Here is a 21056-nt window from a genome sequence, read left to right as displayed (position 1 = left end):
TTTTGCCCCTGGAGAGATTTGCAGCCAGCAGTGTTACAGCACCTGTCGTGTCACCAGTTGGCGGCTCAGGAGTCAGAGTCGACCCCAATGAGCCTGAGCAGAGTGGGCTATGGCCTCGGTGCGGCTTGTAGTAGGGGCTGGTGGGAGCATTAAATGTGTTTAACTGTAACCTTTCGCTGCACACGGCAACAGGCAGCCCTTGGAAGTTTTTTTTTGGTGTGTTTTTAGCTGACGTCAAGGGAGAGAGAGAGAGAAAAAAAATCTTAGATCAGCCCCTTTTCTGTGTTTTGTTTTAAAGGAAGAAAAAGCCACTTGAAAGTACCCGGGAATAATAGAATCCAGCTGTTCGCTGGTCAACTACCTTTTAAAGTAATTTCTCCAAAACGTTTGTTCGAGCAGAAAACTTCTTGCACTATCAGACAGTGTCAGGAGAAGGCAGGCAAAGAGCATCAATTTATACTTATAAGCTTTTTCTCGTTTCGAAAAAAAAACGCTGGAAAGTTTATAAAAGTTGACAGGTGTGCGTAAGTCCTTGGCTGCGCCTTTAAAACAGACCTTCGGCTCTGGCATAAGCGTCTGTCATTTTTTTTTCCGCCTTACATTAAGCCATTGAGTAGATAAGTGCGATCGGGGCACGTTGGAGAGAGAAGGGAGTGCTGTGGATCGGAATGTGGAAGCCACTGTGTGATTATCTGGTGGAAATGCTGGCACATCAGGATCCCTGCCCTCCGCATCCTTCATGGTAGGAGCGGCGGCTGTGAGTGAGTCCGTGTGAAGAAGCCCAGCGCTTGTTTGTCTGCTCTGGCCCTGATAGCGTGCAACCACTCTGCCCCAAATGTCCTTGTCATTAGTCTTACTGCTAATATCGGCTCTCCACTTCCGCCATCATGGATCGGAAGCCCAAATCAACAAGATCCAGCCATCAAGTAACAAGGAGCAGAACGGTAAGTGTGTCTGTACTTTCTCCCGTTGATGCGGAGAGATTGAGTTTGCAATTCGTGTTTCCTTTCTAGCTTCGCTCACTGGCCACTGCTTCCAGGTATGGATTTCAATACACACAGGCGAAAGCATTTCAGAACTTCGGGGATCCTGGCCCTGGCAGGGATATTGTTTTATTTAGTAGGAAAATGTGGGGTTGCCCGCTGTCAGAACAACCTTGCTTCTGAATCCTTTCCCATCTCTGAAAACCTGCAGCCGAGTTCTGATTGAATACATGACGCCTGGCCGGGACGGTTCTGGCTGTGTATCCCTCATTCTGTTTTTTTTTAATGTTTCGATCTTCAGGAAGATCGTAAGTTTCCAATCGAGTGCTTCTGCAGTAGGGCTGATGTGTGTGTGTGTGTGTGTTTTTAAGCGCTGAGACACGCTGCTTGTAAAAATGCGATGACATCTGGCACCTGCAGGCAGTCAGGCGCTGATCAAAGAGCACCATTAACAAAGCTGGCCTCACAGCCCGAACAAGTTGGAAGAGCCAATGAAAGCGACCAAAAGAGCACTGACATATCGCCATCAGCCCTTACAAAGCCATAACCATCGCATCTTGAGAGTTATTGTGCACTCACACAACGACTCTATAAACTTTCGCTTTTTTACTGCGCAGAGGGAACCATTTGGCCCATCGTGTTTCTGCCTTTTGCATTCAGTGTTGCTTGGGCACTTTTTTTCCTTGTACACCCTATCAAAGTTTTCGCCAATTTGCTGAGTGTCACTCTCACATTGCGAAATCATCTATCCGTGTTCGATTTCCTAAAGCCATGTTAAGCCACCGGTGTCCCTGCATTGTGACTCTAATTGGATGGAAATTATGGCAAGTATTTTTTTTTGTCTGCAACCCTAAACATAGCGTTGTGTTTTTAAAATCGAAGTGGAGAAGGTGAAGGTGCTTTGCTGAAGGTGCCCAGCTTTCCCAGCAAAACAAAGCTCGGTACGTTCAAGGCTGTGATAAACTCACTCTCAATTCCCATACATTACTACTTAATTATATAGCTTTGGGACTTGACAGTTTTAGATTACAACCTCGACTAGCTAATAAAAAAGAAGCAAAGCATGACATTCCTATGTTTTTTTAAAAAGGTGTCCATCCCCCTCAATGAGAAATGTTTAGAATAATCCAGCGCAGACTCGAAATAAAGGTTGAGATTACTTTAATGAGTACATAAATATGCCCCCGTGTAACCAGATTTATGGACATGACAGAATCTCCTACATTTTGTATAACAATTTGCAGCTGAGATCACAGGATCACATCAAAAGGATTTCATGCTTTAGAAGCCTAGCATTTGTTTGAAAAGTAAAACCGTGAAAGCATTACTTTATGTCTGAAAGCGAGGAACACTGGGTATTCATGTTCAGCGTGTGGACCAGGCTCAAGAATGGGGAACTTTCTCCGTGGGTATTTCAGCATTGGGTGTGGTCCAGGGAGCTGGCACTGGTCAGTGCACAACAATAGCCCACAAATGGACAGCTTCAGTTCAAAGCACTGCTGCACCACGGAATAACACTTGACTTTTGCTGTATGGAATATCAAACTGTGTAATTTATAGGAACATATTGCAACAAATGTTTTTGAACATTCGCTAGTTATTAGATTTAGATGTTGATTAAGTCGGATGTGACTGTTGTTGAATTTAATGTGTTCAGACCACTCATATACTGCACTTAAAATATAAAACTCAAATACATATGTTGGAAAGCTTAGATTCAATAATAAAATACCAAATGGCAGAGCTAGGCCAGTCAGCATCTGTAAGGAGAAAAGATAAGAGACAAAAACTCTACTATCTGAAACAAACAGAATATGCTGGAGAAACACAGCAGCTCTAATAGTATTGTATCCGTTTAAATAAAAATGAAGTTAATGTTTTGAGTCCAGTGAGCCTTTGTCAGAAACAGTCTGTTGGGTGTCTCCAGCACTGTCTGTCTTTGTTTCAGATTTTCATTATCTGCAATTCTTTGTGTTTATAATTCTACTATATATCTATATTGTGCTTGATAAACAAGAAACCAAATATATTTGAAGTTATAGTGATATTTTAATACACTTTTTTAAAGAGAGAATTACTTGTACTTTAGTTAAAAGAAACATGAGTCTTGCCTTTACCACACAAAGCAACTTCCATGAGCTTGAGATGTATTTTAAGTCATTTTTGCCCTTAGAAGGTGCTGGTGAGCTGCCTTCTTGAATTCAATGCAGTCCAAGTGATATAGGGGGCAATCCGCAATGCCCTTAGGTTGGGAATTCCAGGATTTTGACCTAGTGACAGTGAAGGAATGGTGATATATTTCCAAGTCAGGCTGGTGAGTGGAGTGGAACTTTGGAGGTCGTGAAGTTCCCATATATCTGCTGCCCTTGTCTTTCTAGATGGAAGTGATCATGGGTTCAGAATGTGTTTTCAAAGGATCTTTGATGAATTTCTGCAGTGCATCTTGGAAAGAGTACACAGTGCTGTACTGACCATTAGTGGTGATGGAGTGGATGTGGTGCTAATCAAGTGGGCTGCTTTGTCCTGGATGGTGTCAAATTTCTTGAGCTGTTGGAGCTGCATCGGGCAAGTGGGGAGTATTTCACCATAATCCTAACTGTGTCTTGTAGATGATGAAGAGGCTTTGACGATTCAGGATGTGAGTTACTTGCAGCAGTATTCCTAGCCTTTGACCCACTTGTGCATACTGTGTTTATGTGGTGAGTCCACTTGAGTTTCTGGTCAATGCTGACCCCAAGAATGTTGATAGTGGGAGATGGTAACACCACTGAATCTTAAGAGGAGGAAGTTGGATTGCCTCTTATTAGAGACATGAATTGCTTGGCAGTTGTGTGATGCAAATGTTACTTGCCACTTCTCAGCTAAAGCCTGGATAATGTTCTGATCTTGATACATTTGAATATGGATTGCTTCATTATCCATGGGGTTGTGAGTTATTGGTGAACCTCCCCACTTTGGATTTATGATGGAGGGAAAGTCACTGGTGAAGCAGCTGAAGATGGTTGGGCATTGGACACTACCCTGAGGAACTCCTGCAGAGGTGTCCTGGAGCTGAGATCACTGACCTCCAACAAATAAAACCATCTTCTTCTGTGCCAGATATGATTCTATCCAACAGAGAGTTTGCCCTGATACTCATTGATTCCACTTTTGCTCGAGTTCCTTGATGCCACACTTAGTTGACTGCAGCCTTGATGTCAAGTGCAGTTGCTCTCACCTCACCTCTAGCATTTACCTCTTTTGTCCATGTTTGAACCAAGGCTATAATGAGGTCAGGAGTTGAATGGTGCTGGCAGAACCCAAACTTGATATCACTGAGCTGGATATTGCTGAGAACGTGCTGCTTGATAGCACTGTTGATGACACCTTCCATCACTTTATTAATTATTGACTGTAGACTGCAAGGCGGCACGTTGGCTCAGTGGTTAGCACTGCTGCCTCACAGTGCCAGGGACCCGGGTTTGATTCCAGCCTTGAGTGACTGTCTGTCTATGTGGAGTTTGCGCGTTCTCCCTGTGTCTATGTGGGTTTCCTCTGAGTGCTCCAGTTTCATCCCGCAGCCACAAAGATGTGCAGGTCAGGTGAATTGGCCATTCTAAATTGCCTGCAGTTTAGGTGCATTAGTCAGAGGGAAATGGGTTGGTGTGGACTTGTTGGGCCGAAGGGCCTGTTTCCACACTAGGGAATCTAATCAGACTGATGGGATGGTAATTGGCCTAGTTGGATTTGGGCAGTTTTCCTCATTGATGGATAAACACCAGTGTTGTAACTGTATTGGAAGAGCTTGGCTAGGGGAACGCAAATTCTGGAGCACAAGCTATCCGTACTATTGCTGGAATGTTGTCACGGTTCATAGGTTTTTCAATATCCAGTGCTTGCAATCACTTCATAGAATCCCTACAGCTATTTGGCCCATTGGGACCACACCAAACCTCTGAAGGTCATCCCACCACCCTCTGCTCTCCCTGCATTTTCCCATGGCTAAACTACCAAGTATTGGTGACATTGGGATAACTGAAGGAGGCCAATTTGATCACCCACTTGGCACTTCTGGTTGAAGATTCCAGTGAATGCTTCAGGCTTGTGTTTTGCACTGATATGTTGGACTTTTACATCATTGAGGATGGCAATATTTGTGGAGTTTCCTCCGGTGAGTTGTTTGATTGTCCACCACCATTCACAACTGGATGAGGCAAGACTCTTCTGTTTGTTGTGAGATTATTTAGCTCTGTCTATCACTTCTGTCCATTCTGTTTGGTAGATGCACCAGGTTGCTGGTAGCAGTTGAGTGGAGGATATGCTGAGCCAAGAGACTGCAGATTGTACTGAAGTACCTCATGAATGCCCAGTTTCGAGTTGCTTGATCTGTTCAAAGTTTGTCCTAAAATGCTTTACAACCATTGAAGTACCTTTTTGAAGTGTAATTCCTGTTGTAAATGTAGGAAGCACAAATATATTTTACTCCTTCACATTTTTCTCAATCATTGTTGCTGCGACAGAACTGATTGCTGTGATTTATAAAACAGCAAATTTAAATAGCACATTTCATGTAGTAAAACATCACAAAAGCACCTCGTAGGTATGTTATCAGACAAATTTAGTACTGTGCTAGATTTAAAACAAGCAAATTGAATGTTTGGACAAATGGGTGAGTTCTTAGGTGGTGCCTTAAAGGAAAGAGAATGTGAATAGCACCATAGAATCATAGAAAGGGGCCACTCAGTCAATTTTGTCCATTCTGACCCGAAGACACCCAGATGCCCTTTCTAATCCAATCTCCCTGCAGCCCATAGTCTGCCGTTTACAGTTTAAGGTGGTCATCCAGGCATTTTTCAAAAAAGTAAAAGGGTCTCTGCTTCCACTACCAACTCATGCAGCAACCTCCAGACACTCACCACCCTCTGCGTAAAAAAAGTTTTTCTCTTGTCTCCTCTAATTCTTCTACCACTTGGTTAGAATTTATGACCCATGGTTTTTGAACTCTTTGCTAAGGGAACTCTCTCCTCCAATCTATTTTATCTCTACCTCTCACAATTTTGTACATTTCAATCATGTCGTCCCTCGCCTTCTTTGTTCCAAGGAAAATAACCCCAACCTCCAATATCTTCTCGTGGCTACAATTCTCCAGCCCTGGCAATATTGAAGTAAATACTCTTTGCACTCTCTCCAGGGCTATTACGTTTTTCCTCTAATGTGGTGACCAGAACTGCACAACTTGTGGTTTTATCAGTGTCTTATATGGTTCTTCATTATATCCCTGAATTCTATTCCTCTGCCAATGAAGGAGACCAGTTCCATATGCCTTCTTTACAACCTTAAATGACTGTATTACTACTTATAGGGACCTATGCATTTGCATGCCAAGATCTCTCACTTCATTTACCCCTCTCAGTATATTCTCATTTATTGTGTATTCCTTTTTACTGTTTGACCTCCCTAAATACATTACCTCACACTTATTAGAGTTAAAACTTTCCCACCCACTCCACCAAGACATCTATATCATTCCCTAGCTTACAGCTATCATCAACACTGTCCACTACATTACCATTTTTTGTGTCTACACATTTCCCAATTGTTCTCTCCACGTTCAAGGCCAAATTGTTAATCTGTAATAGGAGAGGAAAGAGATTGAATCCTCAAGAGGTCAGAATCTTTGGAGGCTACAGAGTTAAAGAAGTGCAGGGCTGTGGAGGAATTTTAACCCATGGTTGAAAGTATTATGTATCTAAGCATTGATAGATTAGGAACCCAAGACCTCAGCAAACACACTGTTAGCACACAATCATTGCTATCTTCTCCTCTCACCTCAGCAGCCCATAAGCTGCTGAAGCCCTTGACAATGCTTTAGTCATCCAGATTTTACTTATTCCAATGCTTTCTAGGCCAAACACTTATCCTTTTATCCACAATTAATCTGAGCTCATCCAAAACTTTGTTTCCTTTATTCTAACATCTGCATGTCATTATTGTGTATCAGCCATGATTGAATTGCAAAGCAGACTCAATGGGCTGAATGACCTAATTTCTGCTCCTTTGCCACTTATTGGTGGGCAGCACAGTGGCAAGCACTGCTGCCCCACAGTGCCAGAGACCCGGGTTCAATTCCCGACTCACGTGACTGACTGTGTGGAGTTTGCACATTCTCCCCGTGTCTGCGTGGGTTTCCTCCGGGTGCTCCGGTTTCGTCCCACAGTCCAAAGATGTGCAGATCAGGTGAATTGGCCATGCTAAATTGCCCCTAGTGTTAGGTAAGGGGTAAATGTACGGGAATGGGTGGGTTGCGCTTCGGCGGGTCGGTGTGGACTTGTTGGGCCGAAGGGCCTGTTTCCACACTCTCTAAGTAATCTAATCTAATCTAATGTCTTATGGTTTGATTGTGCTGGAAATTTTCATTATGCATTTTTCTAAACTACATTCTTACTGTACTAGATCAGTAGCCACTTTTTAGAAATGCTATGACCAGCATTTCTTTGATCAATGTGATATGATGAAAATCTCAATGGTCACTGTGATACATTTTGGCCTTTCTGCAGGACTGCATGGAGAAATCCACCTTGAAATGTCTTTTTGAGAAATGCAATGTGTTCAGTAGCCAAGTTCTAAACTTCCTAGGTTTCACAGATTTGCACCATTTCTTGCAAAACTGCATTATTATCATTTCAATTTAGCTCCTACTCTGCTCACAGCTTCAAAACATTCATCATAAAAGATAACGTCTTATCTAACTGGGCAGTGCATCAATTTGATTTGATCTCCTTGACTGCAATGAGGTGTTTAATGTGATTGTGCTTCTTTTTTCCTCTCCTTGCCTCTTCCTCAGCAATGTGCAGTTTCTTGGTGACATTAAAGTTACAGGTTCAGCTTTCGTAGATATGCTAATATCATGTAGCTCTGTGCCTTCACCAATTAGTTTGGCCACAAATATTTTCACCTTGAACAATTTTTGTGCCTACATATTTCCCAGTTGTGCCCTCCACCTTGAGCAAGACATGGTAACAACAGAACCACATCCAGCTATATTTGCTGATGTTGAACTAGAGAATGCAAGACCTTGGCATCTTTATTTCAAATCTCACATTTATTGATCAGCAAGATGGTACATGAGCCACACCTATATCCATCAGATCTGCTGAAATGCTTATTTGATCTGGTCAGCTCTGGAGCTTTCATAATACTCTCAACTAGCTTCCTATCTGGCTTTGATGTTGACTCCAATTTACATAAATTATATCCGACTGCATCTTTTCCCAGGTTAGATGTAACAAATCTACCATCCCTTTCTTGCTCTTTAACATTGGTTTGCTGTCCTAATTTAATTCAAATTTCTTTTCTTTAAATTCTTCCCCTACTTCATCTTATCCCATCATTATAAGCTTCTTGAGCAATGCATTTCTTTTTCCATGCTTCACTTTTGGCTGACACTGCAACCTTAGGAAATGCCTTAATCTGCATGTGGTCACTATCAGTGATGCCACAGTAACTTCAGCATCAATGAACATTGGCTGCCTTCTGGTCCTCACCCTACCTCCAACATCTAGCCACCTCACTCCCTGTCTGCTGGCAACCTTCTTGCTGTTCGAAACAGTACCTTTGTCTCAATCCTTGACCATCTTGCTTGTGGTCACCATTCTGATCCCTTTCTATCTTTCCCATGGCATGCAAGATGGAGAAAGGAGCAGCAAGAGGAGACAGGAATGAAGCATGTTCCAGTGAATAATCATACTGGACTCAAAATGTTAGCTCTCTTTCTCTCTCTCCACAGATGCTGCCAGATCTGCTGAGTTCCTCCAGAATTCTGTGTTTGTTGTTAGCAATAATTCATTCATTCATACTTCAACCAAAAAAGAGTTTCACATTTCAGAGTGCCTTGGTGAACTGTAGTGTAATGTTAATTACCATGTGTAAAATTAGGAAATCTTAAATTTAGCCAGAAGTCCTTTTTTTAGAATACAACATAAACCATTTTGCAGGCTTTTGTACAGACTGCTTTCCTGCCTGTATAAACAAATATTTTAAGCTCCTGTCATTTTTCATTAGGAACAAAGTGGCTAAATAAATGCATGGGCAAAGGGAAAGCTACTTGTTCATTGGTGGTTTTCCTGCTAACGTGAGTCAGAGGAGTCTGCATCTGCCTGTATACTGAAGTCATGGCACACTGTATCCTCAGTGAAGGCCTTCTTGCACTATTGAACACTTCACTACATTTGCAGTATGATAATGCAGCACCTATCTTACTGTAGAATTAATGTTTTTATTGGTTTCTGATGAGTTGAAATAATGATGCTATTGTGTCAATAGTTGTAAGATTTGTAACTCGTCATCTTTGAAAGAGGAAGCCTACCTTTTGATGAGCCATCTGTTAACACAGTAGGTGTTATCAGGGACCTTTCAATATTTCCTCCCTTAAATGGATGGAATGAATGTCACCTCAAGTAGTTGCTCTTAAGTTTTGGATGTGAGTGTCAGTTTAGTGGTTTTGTCAGTTGCTGAATGGGGAAGCCACAAACGCAATGCTTTAAAAGAAGAAAGGACTTGGATTTGTATTGTGCCTTTTACATTCACATGACATTCCAAAGTACTTCACAATTTACTAATCACTTTTAAAATCCTGCCCAATAGGATATAGGAGAGGTTGATCACCAGAAACAAAATATATTGGAAAAACAACATTTTTGACAGTTGCTCTTATTAACATTATGCTTACTAAATGCAGACATTCAAATTTCACTGCTCAAACATGCACGGGGAAATACTATGGCATTAACATTAGTTTTAACGAGGAAATTGTGAAACTAAACTCCACAACCTGTTCCACTGGGGGAACTGACTGACTAAATGACCAGATCGATTCAAACAATTAAAGAATGCAGTAATATATCAGCAAGAAATAATGCATTTTCTTACACATGCCCTTGAGAATGCTGCAGACTTCAGTATTTCCTTTGTTTCAGAAGTGTAAATAATGTCGTTATTATTAAGGTCTCCCCATGACAAATATATTCTGTAATTGAGAAGCCAGACAGGCTGTCTATTTGTAAGTGGCTGCCAATGGTTCTGCAACAACTGCAGAAGGTGTATGTAGATAATCCCAAGGGATTCTACATTTGGTTTTTGCACTTCTATCTGAGAAAACCTACAGTTTTCATCTATCTCAGTACCTGGGGAAAATGAGAGTTCATAAGTCGTGTGCATCTGTTCAAAATGTGGGATATTGGTGTTCCAAATTAACTTACAATACCACTTCAATTTTATCACAAAACCAGTATTTCAAACAATATTCCCTACATTTCAAAATCTACCCTCAATTGTCTTCCACTGCCATTGTGCGAGGCTATGGTGATCCTACCTGCAGTCTTTAATATAATAAGGAAAATGAAAGTAACTCAATTAATTGATGTCCTAGTGTCCAGAAGTTACTTGGAATGTAAACTTGGTTGCCATATCATAAAATGGCAGCCACCTGTCTGTGCTGTGCACCAATTCAGACACATGAATGTACCACCTGGGGGAAAAGGTGATAGCACACCATCAGGACTTTATTGACAGTGGATGGGTCCGCTGCTCAAGTCGGAGCTCAGTGCTTAACCCAACAACGGAGATTGGGCAATTGGGGCATCGACACCTTTTCTCAGTCATAGAGTCACAGAGATGTATAGAACAGAAACAGACCCTTTGGTCTAACTTGTCCATGCTGACCAGATATCCTAAATTAATCTGGTCCCATTTGTCAGCCCTTGGCCTATGTTCCTCTAAACCCTTCCTATTCATATACCCATCCAGATCCCTTTTAATTACTGTCAATGTACCAGTCTCCACCACTTCCTCTGGCGTACACACACCACCCTCTGCGTAGAAAATGTTGTCCCTTAGGTCCCTTTGAAATATTTCCCCTCTCACCTTAAGCATATGCCCTCTAGTTTTTCACTACCCACCCCCCAACCCAGAGAAATGACCTTGTGTATTTATCCTATCCACGCCCCTCATGATTTTATAAACCTCTATAAGGTCACCCTTCAGCTTCCGACGCTCCAGGGAAAACAGCCCCAGCCTATTCAACCTCTCCCTGTAACTCAAATCCTCCAACCCTGGCAACATCCTTGTAAATCTTATCTGAACCCTTTCAAGTTTCACAACATCTTTTCGAGAGGAGGAACAGCAGAATTGCACACAATATTCCAAAAGTGACCTAATCAAAGTCCTGTACAACTACAAATTGACCTCCCAACTCCTATACTCAATGCTCCCACCAATAAAGGAAAGTATACTAATCTCCTTCTTCATTATCCTAACTACTTGCAACTCCACTTTCAAGGAGCTATGAACCTGTACTCCAAGGTCTCTTTGTTCTGCAACATTCCCCAGGACCTTACCATTAAGTGTATAAGTTCTGCCCTGATTTGCCTTTCCAAAATGCAGCACCTCACATTTATCTAAACTAAATTCCATCTGCCCTTCCTCAGCCCATTGGCCCATCTGATCAAGATCCCTTTTGTATTCTGAGGTAACCTTCTTTGCGGTCCGCTACACCTCCAATTTTGGTGTCATCTGCAAATTTGCTAGCTATACCTCCTATGCTTGCATCCAAATCATTTATTTAAATGACAAAAAAGCTGTGGACCCTGCACTGAACCTTGTGGCACTCCACTGGTCACAGGCTTGCATTCTGAAAAACAACTCTCCACCACCACCTTGGAGCCATTCTGTTTCCAAATAGCTAGTTCTCCCTATATTCTATGTCATCTAACCTTGCTAACCGGTCTACCTTATCAAACGCCTTACTGAAGTCCATTTAAAGCACATTCACCACTTTGCCTTCATCAATCCTCTTCGTTACTTCTTGAAAAAACTCAGTCAAGTTAGTGAGACATGATTTCCCATGCACAAAGCCATGTTGACTATCCCTAATCAGTCCTTGCCTTTCCAAATACATGTACATCCTGTCCCTCAGGATTCCCTCCAGCAACTGCCCACCACCGATGTCAGGCTCACTGATCTATAGTTCCCTGGCTTTTCCTTACTACCTTTCTTAATTAGTGGCAGCACGTTAGCCAACCTCCAGACTTCTGGTACCTCACCTGTGACTATTGCTGATCTGAATATCCTAGCAAGGGGCCCAGCAATCACTTCCCTAGCTTCCCACAGAATTCTAGGGTTCAGGTTCTGGGGACTTATCCACATTTGTGCATTTTAAGACATCCAGCAGCACCTCCTTGGTAATGTGGACATTTTTCACGATGTCACCATCTATTTCCCCACATTCTATATCATCCATGTCCTTCTCCACAATAAACACTGATGCAAAATACTCATTTAGTATCATCCCCATATTGTGCGACTCCACACATAGGCTGCCTTTCTGATCTTTGAGGGGCCCTATTCTCTCCCTAGTTTCCCTTTTGTCCTTAATGTATTTATAAAGTCCCTTTGGATTCTCCTTATTCCTATTTGCCGAAGCTATCTCATGTCCCCTTTTTGCCCTCCTGATCTCCTTCTTAAGTATACTCCTACTGCCTTTATACTCTAAGGATTCACTTGATCTAGCCTGTCTATACCTGACACATGCTTCCTTTTTTTTCCTTGACCAAAACCTCAATTTCTCTCATCATTCACCATTCACTACACCTACCAGCCTTGCCTTTCTCCCTAACAGGAACATAGAAACTCTGGACTCTCGTTGACTCATTTCTGAAGGCTTCCCATTTTCCAGCTGTCCCTTTACCTGCGAACATCTGCACCCAATCAGGCTTTTTTTACTGTCAAAATTGGCCTTCCTTCAATTTAGAACTTTAACTTTTAGATCCTGCCTTTCCTTTTTCCATCACTACGTTAAAACTAATAGAATTGTGGTCGCTGGCCCCAAAGTGTTCTCCCATTGACACCTCAGTCACCTGCCCTGCCTTATTTCCCAATAATAGATTGAGTTTTGCACCTTCTCCAGGAGGTACACCTACACAGTGAATCAGAAAGTTTTCTTGTACACACTTAACAAACTCCTCTCCATCTCAACCCTTAATACAATGGCAGCCCCAGCCTATTATTCTTACAGATAGAGTCATAGAGATGTACAGCATGGAAACAGACCCTTCGGTCCAACTCGTCCATGCCGACCAGATATCCCAACCCAATCTATTCCCACCTGCCACCACCCGGCCCATATCCCTCCAAACCCTTCCTATTCATATACCCATCCAAATGCCTCTTAAATGTCATAATTGTACCACTTCCTCTGGCAGCTCATTCCATACATATACCACCCTCTGTGTGAAAAGTTGCCCCGTGTTTCTCAATTTCCTGCTGACTATTGGGATGTCTATAATACATTCCCAATATGGTGATCATCCCTTTCTTATTTCTCAGTTCCACCAAAATAATTTTCCTGGATGTATTCCCAGGAATATCATCCCTCTGTACAGCTGTAATGTTGTCCCTTATCAAAAACACCACTCTCCCTTTCTCTCTTGCCCCACCCTTTCTATCCTTCCTATAGCATTTGTATCCTGGAACATTACGCTGCCAGATCTGTCCATCCCTGAGCCCTGTTCCCAACCATAACCTTAGTTCATCTGCATTCCCTGTTAGGCCCCTTGCATTGAAATAAATGCAGTTTAATTTACCTCGCTCTCTGCTTTGTTCCTGCCTGCCCTCACTGTTTGACTTTCTCCTTTCCCCAACTGTACCAGTCTCAGACTGATCTCTTCCCTCTCTATCTCCCTAAGTTAAATTCTCCCAACCTGCTCTAGCAACTCTCCCTGTCAGTATGTTAGTCCCTTTCCAATTCCGGTGCATTCTGTCCTTCCTACACCAGTCACTTCTACCCCAGAAGAGATTTCAATAATCCAACAATGTGAACCCTTCTCCCCTGCACAAGCTCCTCAGCCACTCATTCATTTGCTCTATCCTCCTATTCCTATTCTCACGAGCTTGATGCACCAGGAATACTCCAGAGATTATTACTCTCGAGGACCTCCTTTTTAAATTCCTGCCTAACTTCCTATATTCTCCCTTCAGAATCTCATTGTTTTTCCTTCCTATGTCATTAGTTCCAATGACCTCCTGCTGGTCCTACTCCCCTTTGAGAATATTCTGCATTTTTTCTGAGATATCCTTGATCCTGGCACCAGGGAGGTAACACACCATTCTGATATCTCACTGTAGGCTGCAGAAACATCTGTCTGTGCCTCTGACGAGAGAGTAGCGTATCACAATTGATTGCTTGAAACCTGATGCACCCCTCACTACATTAGAGCCAGTCTCAATACCAGAAACTTGGCTGTTCGTGCTACATTCCCCGAGAGTCCATCACCCCCTACAATTTCCATAACATTAGACTTGTTCGAGATGGGGATAGCCACAGGAGACTCCTGTACTACCTGCTTCCCCCTCCTACCATTCCTAGAGGTAACCCATTTATCTGACTATCTGCGATTTTTCTCCCTTCCTATAGCTGGTATCCATCACACCCCCTAGCTCTTATAAATTCCTCATTGCTTCTAATAGCTGCTTTAAACGATCCTTGCAATTTGATAGGATTTGCAACCAAGCACACCTATTGCAGACATAATCATCGGTAACATGGAAATTCTTCCTAATCTTCTTCCATATCTGACAGAATGTGACACATCACTCTACTAAAGGCCATCTTTGCACCTTAACTATCTATAGAAAATAGCACAGTCTTACTGCTCTAAAAACAAGTGCTTCCAGCTAACTTAGTATCTATGTTTTATATTTTTTAGTTTTAATCAGTTCACAAATCTCAGTAATACGTATAACCAAAAAAAAATCCACTCTACTCACTTTTAATAAAAGACAGCAAGGTTACACTTAAAAACCATGCACTTATCTGTTCCCGTGCTTTGAGCTCTCCCACACAGGTTCCTCCAAGGTCAGCTATGGATTTCACTGTTTATTAATTTTTCTTAGATGCACTCTGATGTCCAGGAATACTTGAACTCAAACAGTAAAGGCAGGAGCTGTGCAGATTTACTGCTGTATCAGACAGCAGTGGAAGTTTCTTTCTGTCTTTCTCTCACAGATGATTTTGTCTCTACCTTTGTTCTCTTCCTCCTTTTTAAGGTGCCATTGTTTTGGTCTTTGTTCCCCCACAAAGTTCCAAACTAATGCAACAGCTTATAGAACAGTAATTACTGCTCCTGGAATTCTAGGAAATCAACTCCAACAGCTAAAATACCTCAAAAAAGGAGCAGCTCTTACAACCACAATGTTTTCCAGTCCTCCATCTTGGATTACCCAGAATCCTTAAAGACACATTTTAGTAAGGGAGTGCTGGGATGTGCTGGCACAATAATGTGGTAATCCTGCATGTTTTAAATGTCTTTTTTCCAAAGCTACATAGATTTCCTAAATTTTGAGTACTCGTAAGATCACCTGCTCCTTAATCTCACCATCTATATTTAAAAGCTGCTTCTGGAAGCCCCCTGTTAATGGCTGCCTCCAGAAAGTTGTGATCAACATGGGGGAAGACTAACATGCAGTTGAGGCCAGTGCTAGGATATGATCAAACTAGGAAATTTCAATTCATCTGTCCCTAAAAGAATTGGCTAAAATCAAGTACTAAGAGGAAAATTGTTGGTAAGAAATTTTATCCAACTTTTCAATGGGACTGCAGAAAGACACAGAAATGTAAGACAGTTTTTCTGATTTTTTAATCTCCCACTGGGAAGGAATCCTTGTATCACAGTTCACATTGATTACTGGCAAACTTGGGCTCTGTTTTTGATTTTGTTTGCAAATAAAACTTTCATCAATGTGCCAGATGCATCCTGGCAAGTAATTAAGGTAAACAGCTACAAATGTTCATGAAATGCATTACAAAACAGGAATAATTGTATGTTTTGAAAAGCTCATCCCGTTTCTGCTGTGGCATTATTATAGCGAAGGCCAAAACAGGTACGGGCACAGAAAGCTGAGACTGAGAATGTTTGGCATTTCATCCATGAATTTCCATATCAAGAACTGTTATGAATGATAAACTGGTCTAAAAAGTCTCAGTTTCATTGTTTAGAACGTGTAAGTAGTAAGCCTGTGACACAGCTGAAGCCTGTTCAGAATCCAATGCACAGCTGAAGATTTCAGTAACAATGATGCTGATGGGGTTTGAGGAGGAGAGTGAATGTGCCTATTGTACAACAAGGAAAGCAGATGGAGCATGATACACCCTCCCATCCCTCAGTGCAACATTTAAATTGTGTCAAAGTTAGGAAAAAGATTGTCGAAGATCTAAATTAAAACAAGCTGGTCTGAGGCCACTTACAGAGAGCACTTATGACTGTTAAGCTAATGATGTCATAATCCCCTCATGTATTACAATTGAAAGGAAAAATTCACTCATGTCAATCCCTTTTGGTAACTGAATGATGTCATTAAGTCTTTTTATTTGAGCTTGTCACATCTGGGATGTCATAATTGGCAACACAATAATGTACGTCAATCAACGAGAAATGATCTTTTGTCGGTTTGCAATTTGAACTTTTTCTTGTTGGTGAAAATTAACTTGAAGACCATTAGTATACGCTTTTATAACAACTACTTAATGGCAATCCTAGAAATTAACAGACATTTCATTTTTCAATTTGTAAAAAGATTCTACAAGGTGTATTTTCAGAGCACGCAAAATGTATTTACAAGTTCCAGACTAATTATATGAATTATTTTGTAATTTTGGTCAGTTTTTAAAATTGGTTTAAAGGTGATGTACAAGTTATAGTTTATCCTGGTGAAAAAAATCTTTTCCGTATATGCAGGGAAAAAGATGCTAACGTTTATACTTTTGAATCAACTATTTAGCCAAATGAGAATCTCCACTTCCATCTGATGTATCATGTTGGGTGACAATGGAGCATGATGCCAAGTGTAAACATTTCTCCTCCAATGCTCAAAATTATTTAGAAGGAAGAGGATTTATTCTGAAATTGATAGCAGAAAACATTTTGATCGCCCTTTCAAACTGTTTAGATCTGCACAGCTCCTACTTCTGTACGCCTCAATATGAAACTTTTTCACCCACTTGTAGTTGGCAAACAGAAGAGGCTGAATTAATTGCAAATAGCTGGGAGACATCAGACTGTAATGTAGCTTTCTGAAGGACTGGCTGTTCATGATTGTTTTTGAGTGTGTTGGCATGAAAGGTGAGATCTAGCAGAATTTTTAGTTATTCTTTAAGTGTTAATTGGCTTTATGGCAACCAAAATGTCAAGCAGAGGAGGGAAAAAAACAAGGAAACAAAAACTCACTTCTGCCCTGGTATGATACTTATGTTCTGCCTGTCCTAGGAAGTTGAACAATTGTGAAACAAATTTGCAATTATCATCTGTGCCAAACATCACGGTAATACAGGCAATCACTGCACATAAATATCTTATTAAGAGAATATTTAAGTGTATAATGTTAATGGTAATTTTGGAGAGAGAACAGTGCAGCTGGAAATATAGTATAGTATTCTGCATCCTCAAGTATATGGATGCAATCTTTCCATTTGTGGTAGCATTAACCAGTATGTTAGTATCAGTATAGTAGTTCTTTTGCAACTATCTAAAAAGGTTATATGTTTAAATCTCAGTCCAGAAATATGTAATCTACTCTGACATTGGAGTTTTATATTGAGCAGCTGCCACATTTTTGGAAGTGTAATGACTTAGTTGAAACTGAGATCCTGTCTGTCTGTTCAGGTGGAAGTTAACGACTCAATGCCAATATTTGAAGGTAGGTTTACTGGCAATCTGGTCAACACTTCTACTTAAGTTCAGCATTACCAAAATAGAATGTGTGATCATTTAATAATGTGATCATTTATCACGTTAGCTGTTGTGAAACCATGTGTGTAAATTGAATGCTATGCTTGCCTGCAGGTTAATTATACAACTCCAGATCACATGGGCAACTGCCATGCCCCATAGTAATTGATAATCTGATTTCTTTCCATTTTGTAGAGGTGACAACTATTCGAGACAGAACAAATCAAAGTTATGATCACAGAAGTATGTTGCTTTTAGTGTTTGTGCCAAATCGATGGCAGATGCAGTATAACATCAATAAATGTAAAGTTATGCGCTTCATTCTAAATAACCAAACGGCAGAATCTTATTTAACGAGTAATGGTTTTGGAAATGTGGATGTACAAAGGAATCTGGGTGTCCTTGTACATTAGTCAACAAAAGTAAACAGGCAGATGCAATAATCAATTTGGAAAGTAGTGATGTATTAGCCTTCATTGACTTGAGCTCAGAAGGAGGGATGTCTTTCTGAGTTATACATGCTTTGGTGAGGAGGGTATGGAGTATTGTGTGTGAAATAACTCCACAGAGGCCGGTATTCTGTTACCAAGTCACCCTTTATTTAAATGTCAGCAGTACATCACAATGGTCCAGGTTCCTCAGGGCCAGCTATCAGAGTGAACATCTAACACTTCTGTTTATTTTTCTTTTTTTTGGTGTGTTTATTTTTTTTCTTTTCTTTCTTATTACCCCCACACTACCGCCTAACTGCGGTAGTGCTTATTTTTGTCCCCAGCACCCACGTTGTGTGTGTGGAGGTGTGAGACACAGTGAAAGATACAAGATGCATGAATCTTTATTCAAATTTTCACCACCAGGAAGAAAGGAAATACCCGAGTGGCCAGTGACAAGCAGTGCCCTTCACATCAAAGGAACACCTCTGTTTATTTTTTTTATTTTTTTTCGTTTTCGTTTTCTTTTTTTTAAACCCCCACACTACCGCCTAACTGTGGTAGTGCTTATTTTTACTCCAGCACCCATGTTGTGTGTGTGCAGGTGCGAGACACAGTGAAAGACACAAGGTGCACAAATCTTTATTCAGTTTCCTATGCAAGACTCCTGCTCATTGACTGCAGCTCTGCCTTCAATACCATTATAGCCTTCAGACTCCTCTTAAAACTCTGTGACCTTGGTTTCAGCTCCACCTTCCACAATTGGATTCTCAGCTTTCTGCCTTATAGACTGCAGTCAGTGAAGATAAGTAACTGTACCTCTTCCACATTAATACTGAGCACTGGAGGCCCCTAGGATGCGTCCCAAGCCCCCATTGTATTCCCTGCACACCCAGGACTATGTTGCCAAATTCTGAATGAATACCATCTATACATTCTCTGATGACACCACTCATAGTGGGATGGATATCTAACAACATCGGATCAAAATACAGAAGGGAGATTGAGGGTTTAGTGATGTGGTGCAATGACAGTAACCTCTCTGTCAACATCAGCAAAACTAAAGAATTGATCATTGACTTTAGTAGGAAAGGAGTAGAACAAGCCCTCATCAGTAGAACTGAGATCGAGAGGATGGATGGTGTCAAGTTCCTGGGAGTGATGATAACCGACACCCTGGTCTTCCCATGTAGCCAGTCAAGAAGGCACAATAATACCTCTTCTTCCTTAGGCAGCTTAGGAAATTTGGCAAGTTCATAAAGACTCTCACCAACTTCTACATTCTGTGTGGGTGCTTAATGGCCTGGTATGGAAACTGCTGTGCCCAGGGTCGTAGGAAACTATAGAGGGTGATGTGCACAGCCGAAGCCTTCACAGGAGCCAACCTTCCATCCATGGACTCCATTTACATGGCTCTCTGCTGCAGAAAGGCTGCCAACATTATCAAAGACCCAAGCCACCCTGGTAGTGATCTCCTACAACCTCTTCCATCAGGCAAACGATAGAAGCCTGAAAACATGCACTAGTGTGTTCAGGGACAGCTTTTTCCCTATCATTATTAGACTATTGAATAGATTCTCCAGCCTCAAATAAGGCTGATCTTGGTAACACTGCTCTCTCTTTACGCCCTGTGCAATGTTACCTGTATGCCTCTGTCTAAGTCTCTTGTTCAGTGCATCATTGCTTACTATGATCTGCCACTACTGCTCGTAAACAAAGCTTTTCACTGTACTTCAGTACACGTGACAACAAATAGACTAATCAAGCAATAAGAGGGAATTTTATTGAAACATAAAATTCAAACAGGGCCATTCAGACTAGATACTGAGAGGACGTTTTGCCAAACTGGGCATCTGGAACCACGGCTCTCAGTCTCAGGATGCGAGGTGGATCATTTAAGACTGAAAAGAGTAAAGCCCAGCCGGTGGTCAACCTGTGGAAGGCTGTAGAAGCTGGTCCTTGGGTATATTGATAAATTTTGGATATTAAAGGCATCACTGGATGTGAAGAGAAAATGAGAATGTGGCACTGAAATGGAGGATCAGCCATGATCACATTTCATGGTGGAGAAGGTTCAGAAGGCTGAGTGGCCTTATCCTGCTCCTAGTTTTCATTTTCCACATTTCAATGGTCTCTCTGAAAGAGTTAGGTTCAGTAATGTGTGACTTAGACTACAATGCATGCCCAACATTCAGTGGTTATTGCTTACAAAGCTACAATAAATATAATTCTCAAAGTACTGGAGCTTTCACACAGGATTAAGGTGGAGCAGGAACTTAATACAGCAGTCAAGGAAAATTTTCACCACAGAATGAAAATCCGACACAAATTCAAGCAACCTGATTTACCAGTACTCACTCATTCATGCTCTGATGAATACAATACTTTATTTTTTTATATTGCTGCCAAAATCATGTTAAATGTGCAACAGTTTATGCAGAAAAAGAAGAATGCACACCCAATGTTCTGTTTTGGTTTATATCAGACAGACTTTATTAACTTATAGAGGTGTTACAGTAACATCAAAGTCGCTTAAATTCTTTGTGAAGCGTGCGATTATCAAATGCTTTAGGCATGTGTTGATAGAGGATAATAATAATTAACTTGCTGAAGAGCGTTGCCGGTGGAAGGAAGCTCAATAAATAGAGGTACAGAGTGAACCTGTGTTCAGTACTGGGCAACATCCTTGTTTAGTCAATTTTAAGACATTATCCAATAATCCAAAACCATCCTCGAAACTTTGAGCAAATCAGGTCATTTTTGTAAAGCTATGCAAGTTGGGTGTAGAGCTATTAAAAAGACATAACACAGAATAGAGAAAAGTTCAGATACAGGTCTGATCATTGGTTTGTGACTTCTGTACTGTAAGAGTCCAATATGTGACA

At 41.2% G+C, this 21056-nt stretch overlaps 1 protein-coding gene across 1 annotated transcript in view; it reads left to right on the top strand.

The window, feature by feature from the left end:
- The first annotated feature begins 336 nt into the window (after window positions 1-336).
- pdgfc (platelet derived growth factor c) overlaps window positions 337-21056 on the top strand; it is a 417573-nt gene continuing 396853 nt past the window's right edge. The window contains exon 1 of the mRNA XM_060851433.1: window positions 337-944. Coding sequence (XP_060707416.1) covers window positions 836-944 — 109 coding nt within the window. The 5' untranslated portion in view covers window positions 337-835. The remainder of the gene's footprint in view (window positions 945-21056) is intronic.

Source organism: Hemiscyllium ocellatum, chromosome 36 (assembly GCF_020745735.1).
Source record: "Hemiscyllium ocellatum isolate sHemOce1 chromosome 36, sHemOce1.pat.X.cur, whole genome shotgun sequence".
Taxonomy (NCBI): Eukaryota; Metazoa; Chordata; class Chondrichthyes; order Orectolobiformes; family Hemiscylliidae; genus Hemiscyllium; species Hemiscyllium ocellatum.
Note: the sequence above shows the minus strand (reverse complement) of the source record. Positions and strands in the feature narration are given on the sequence as shown.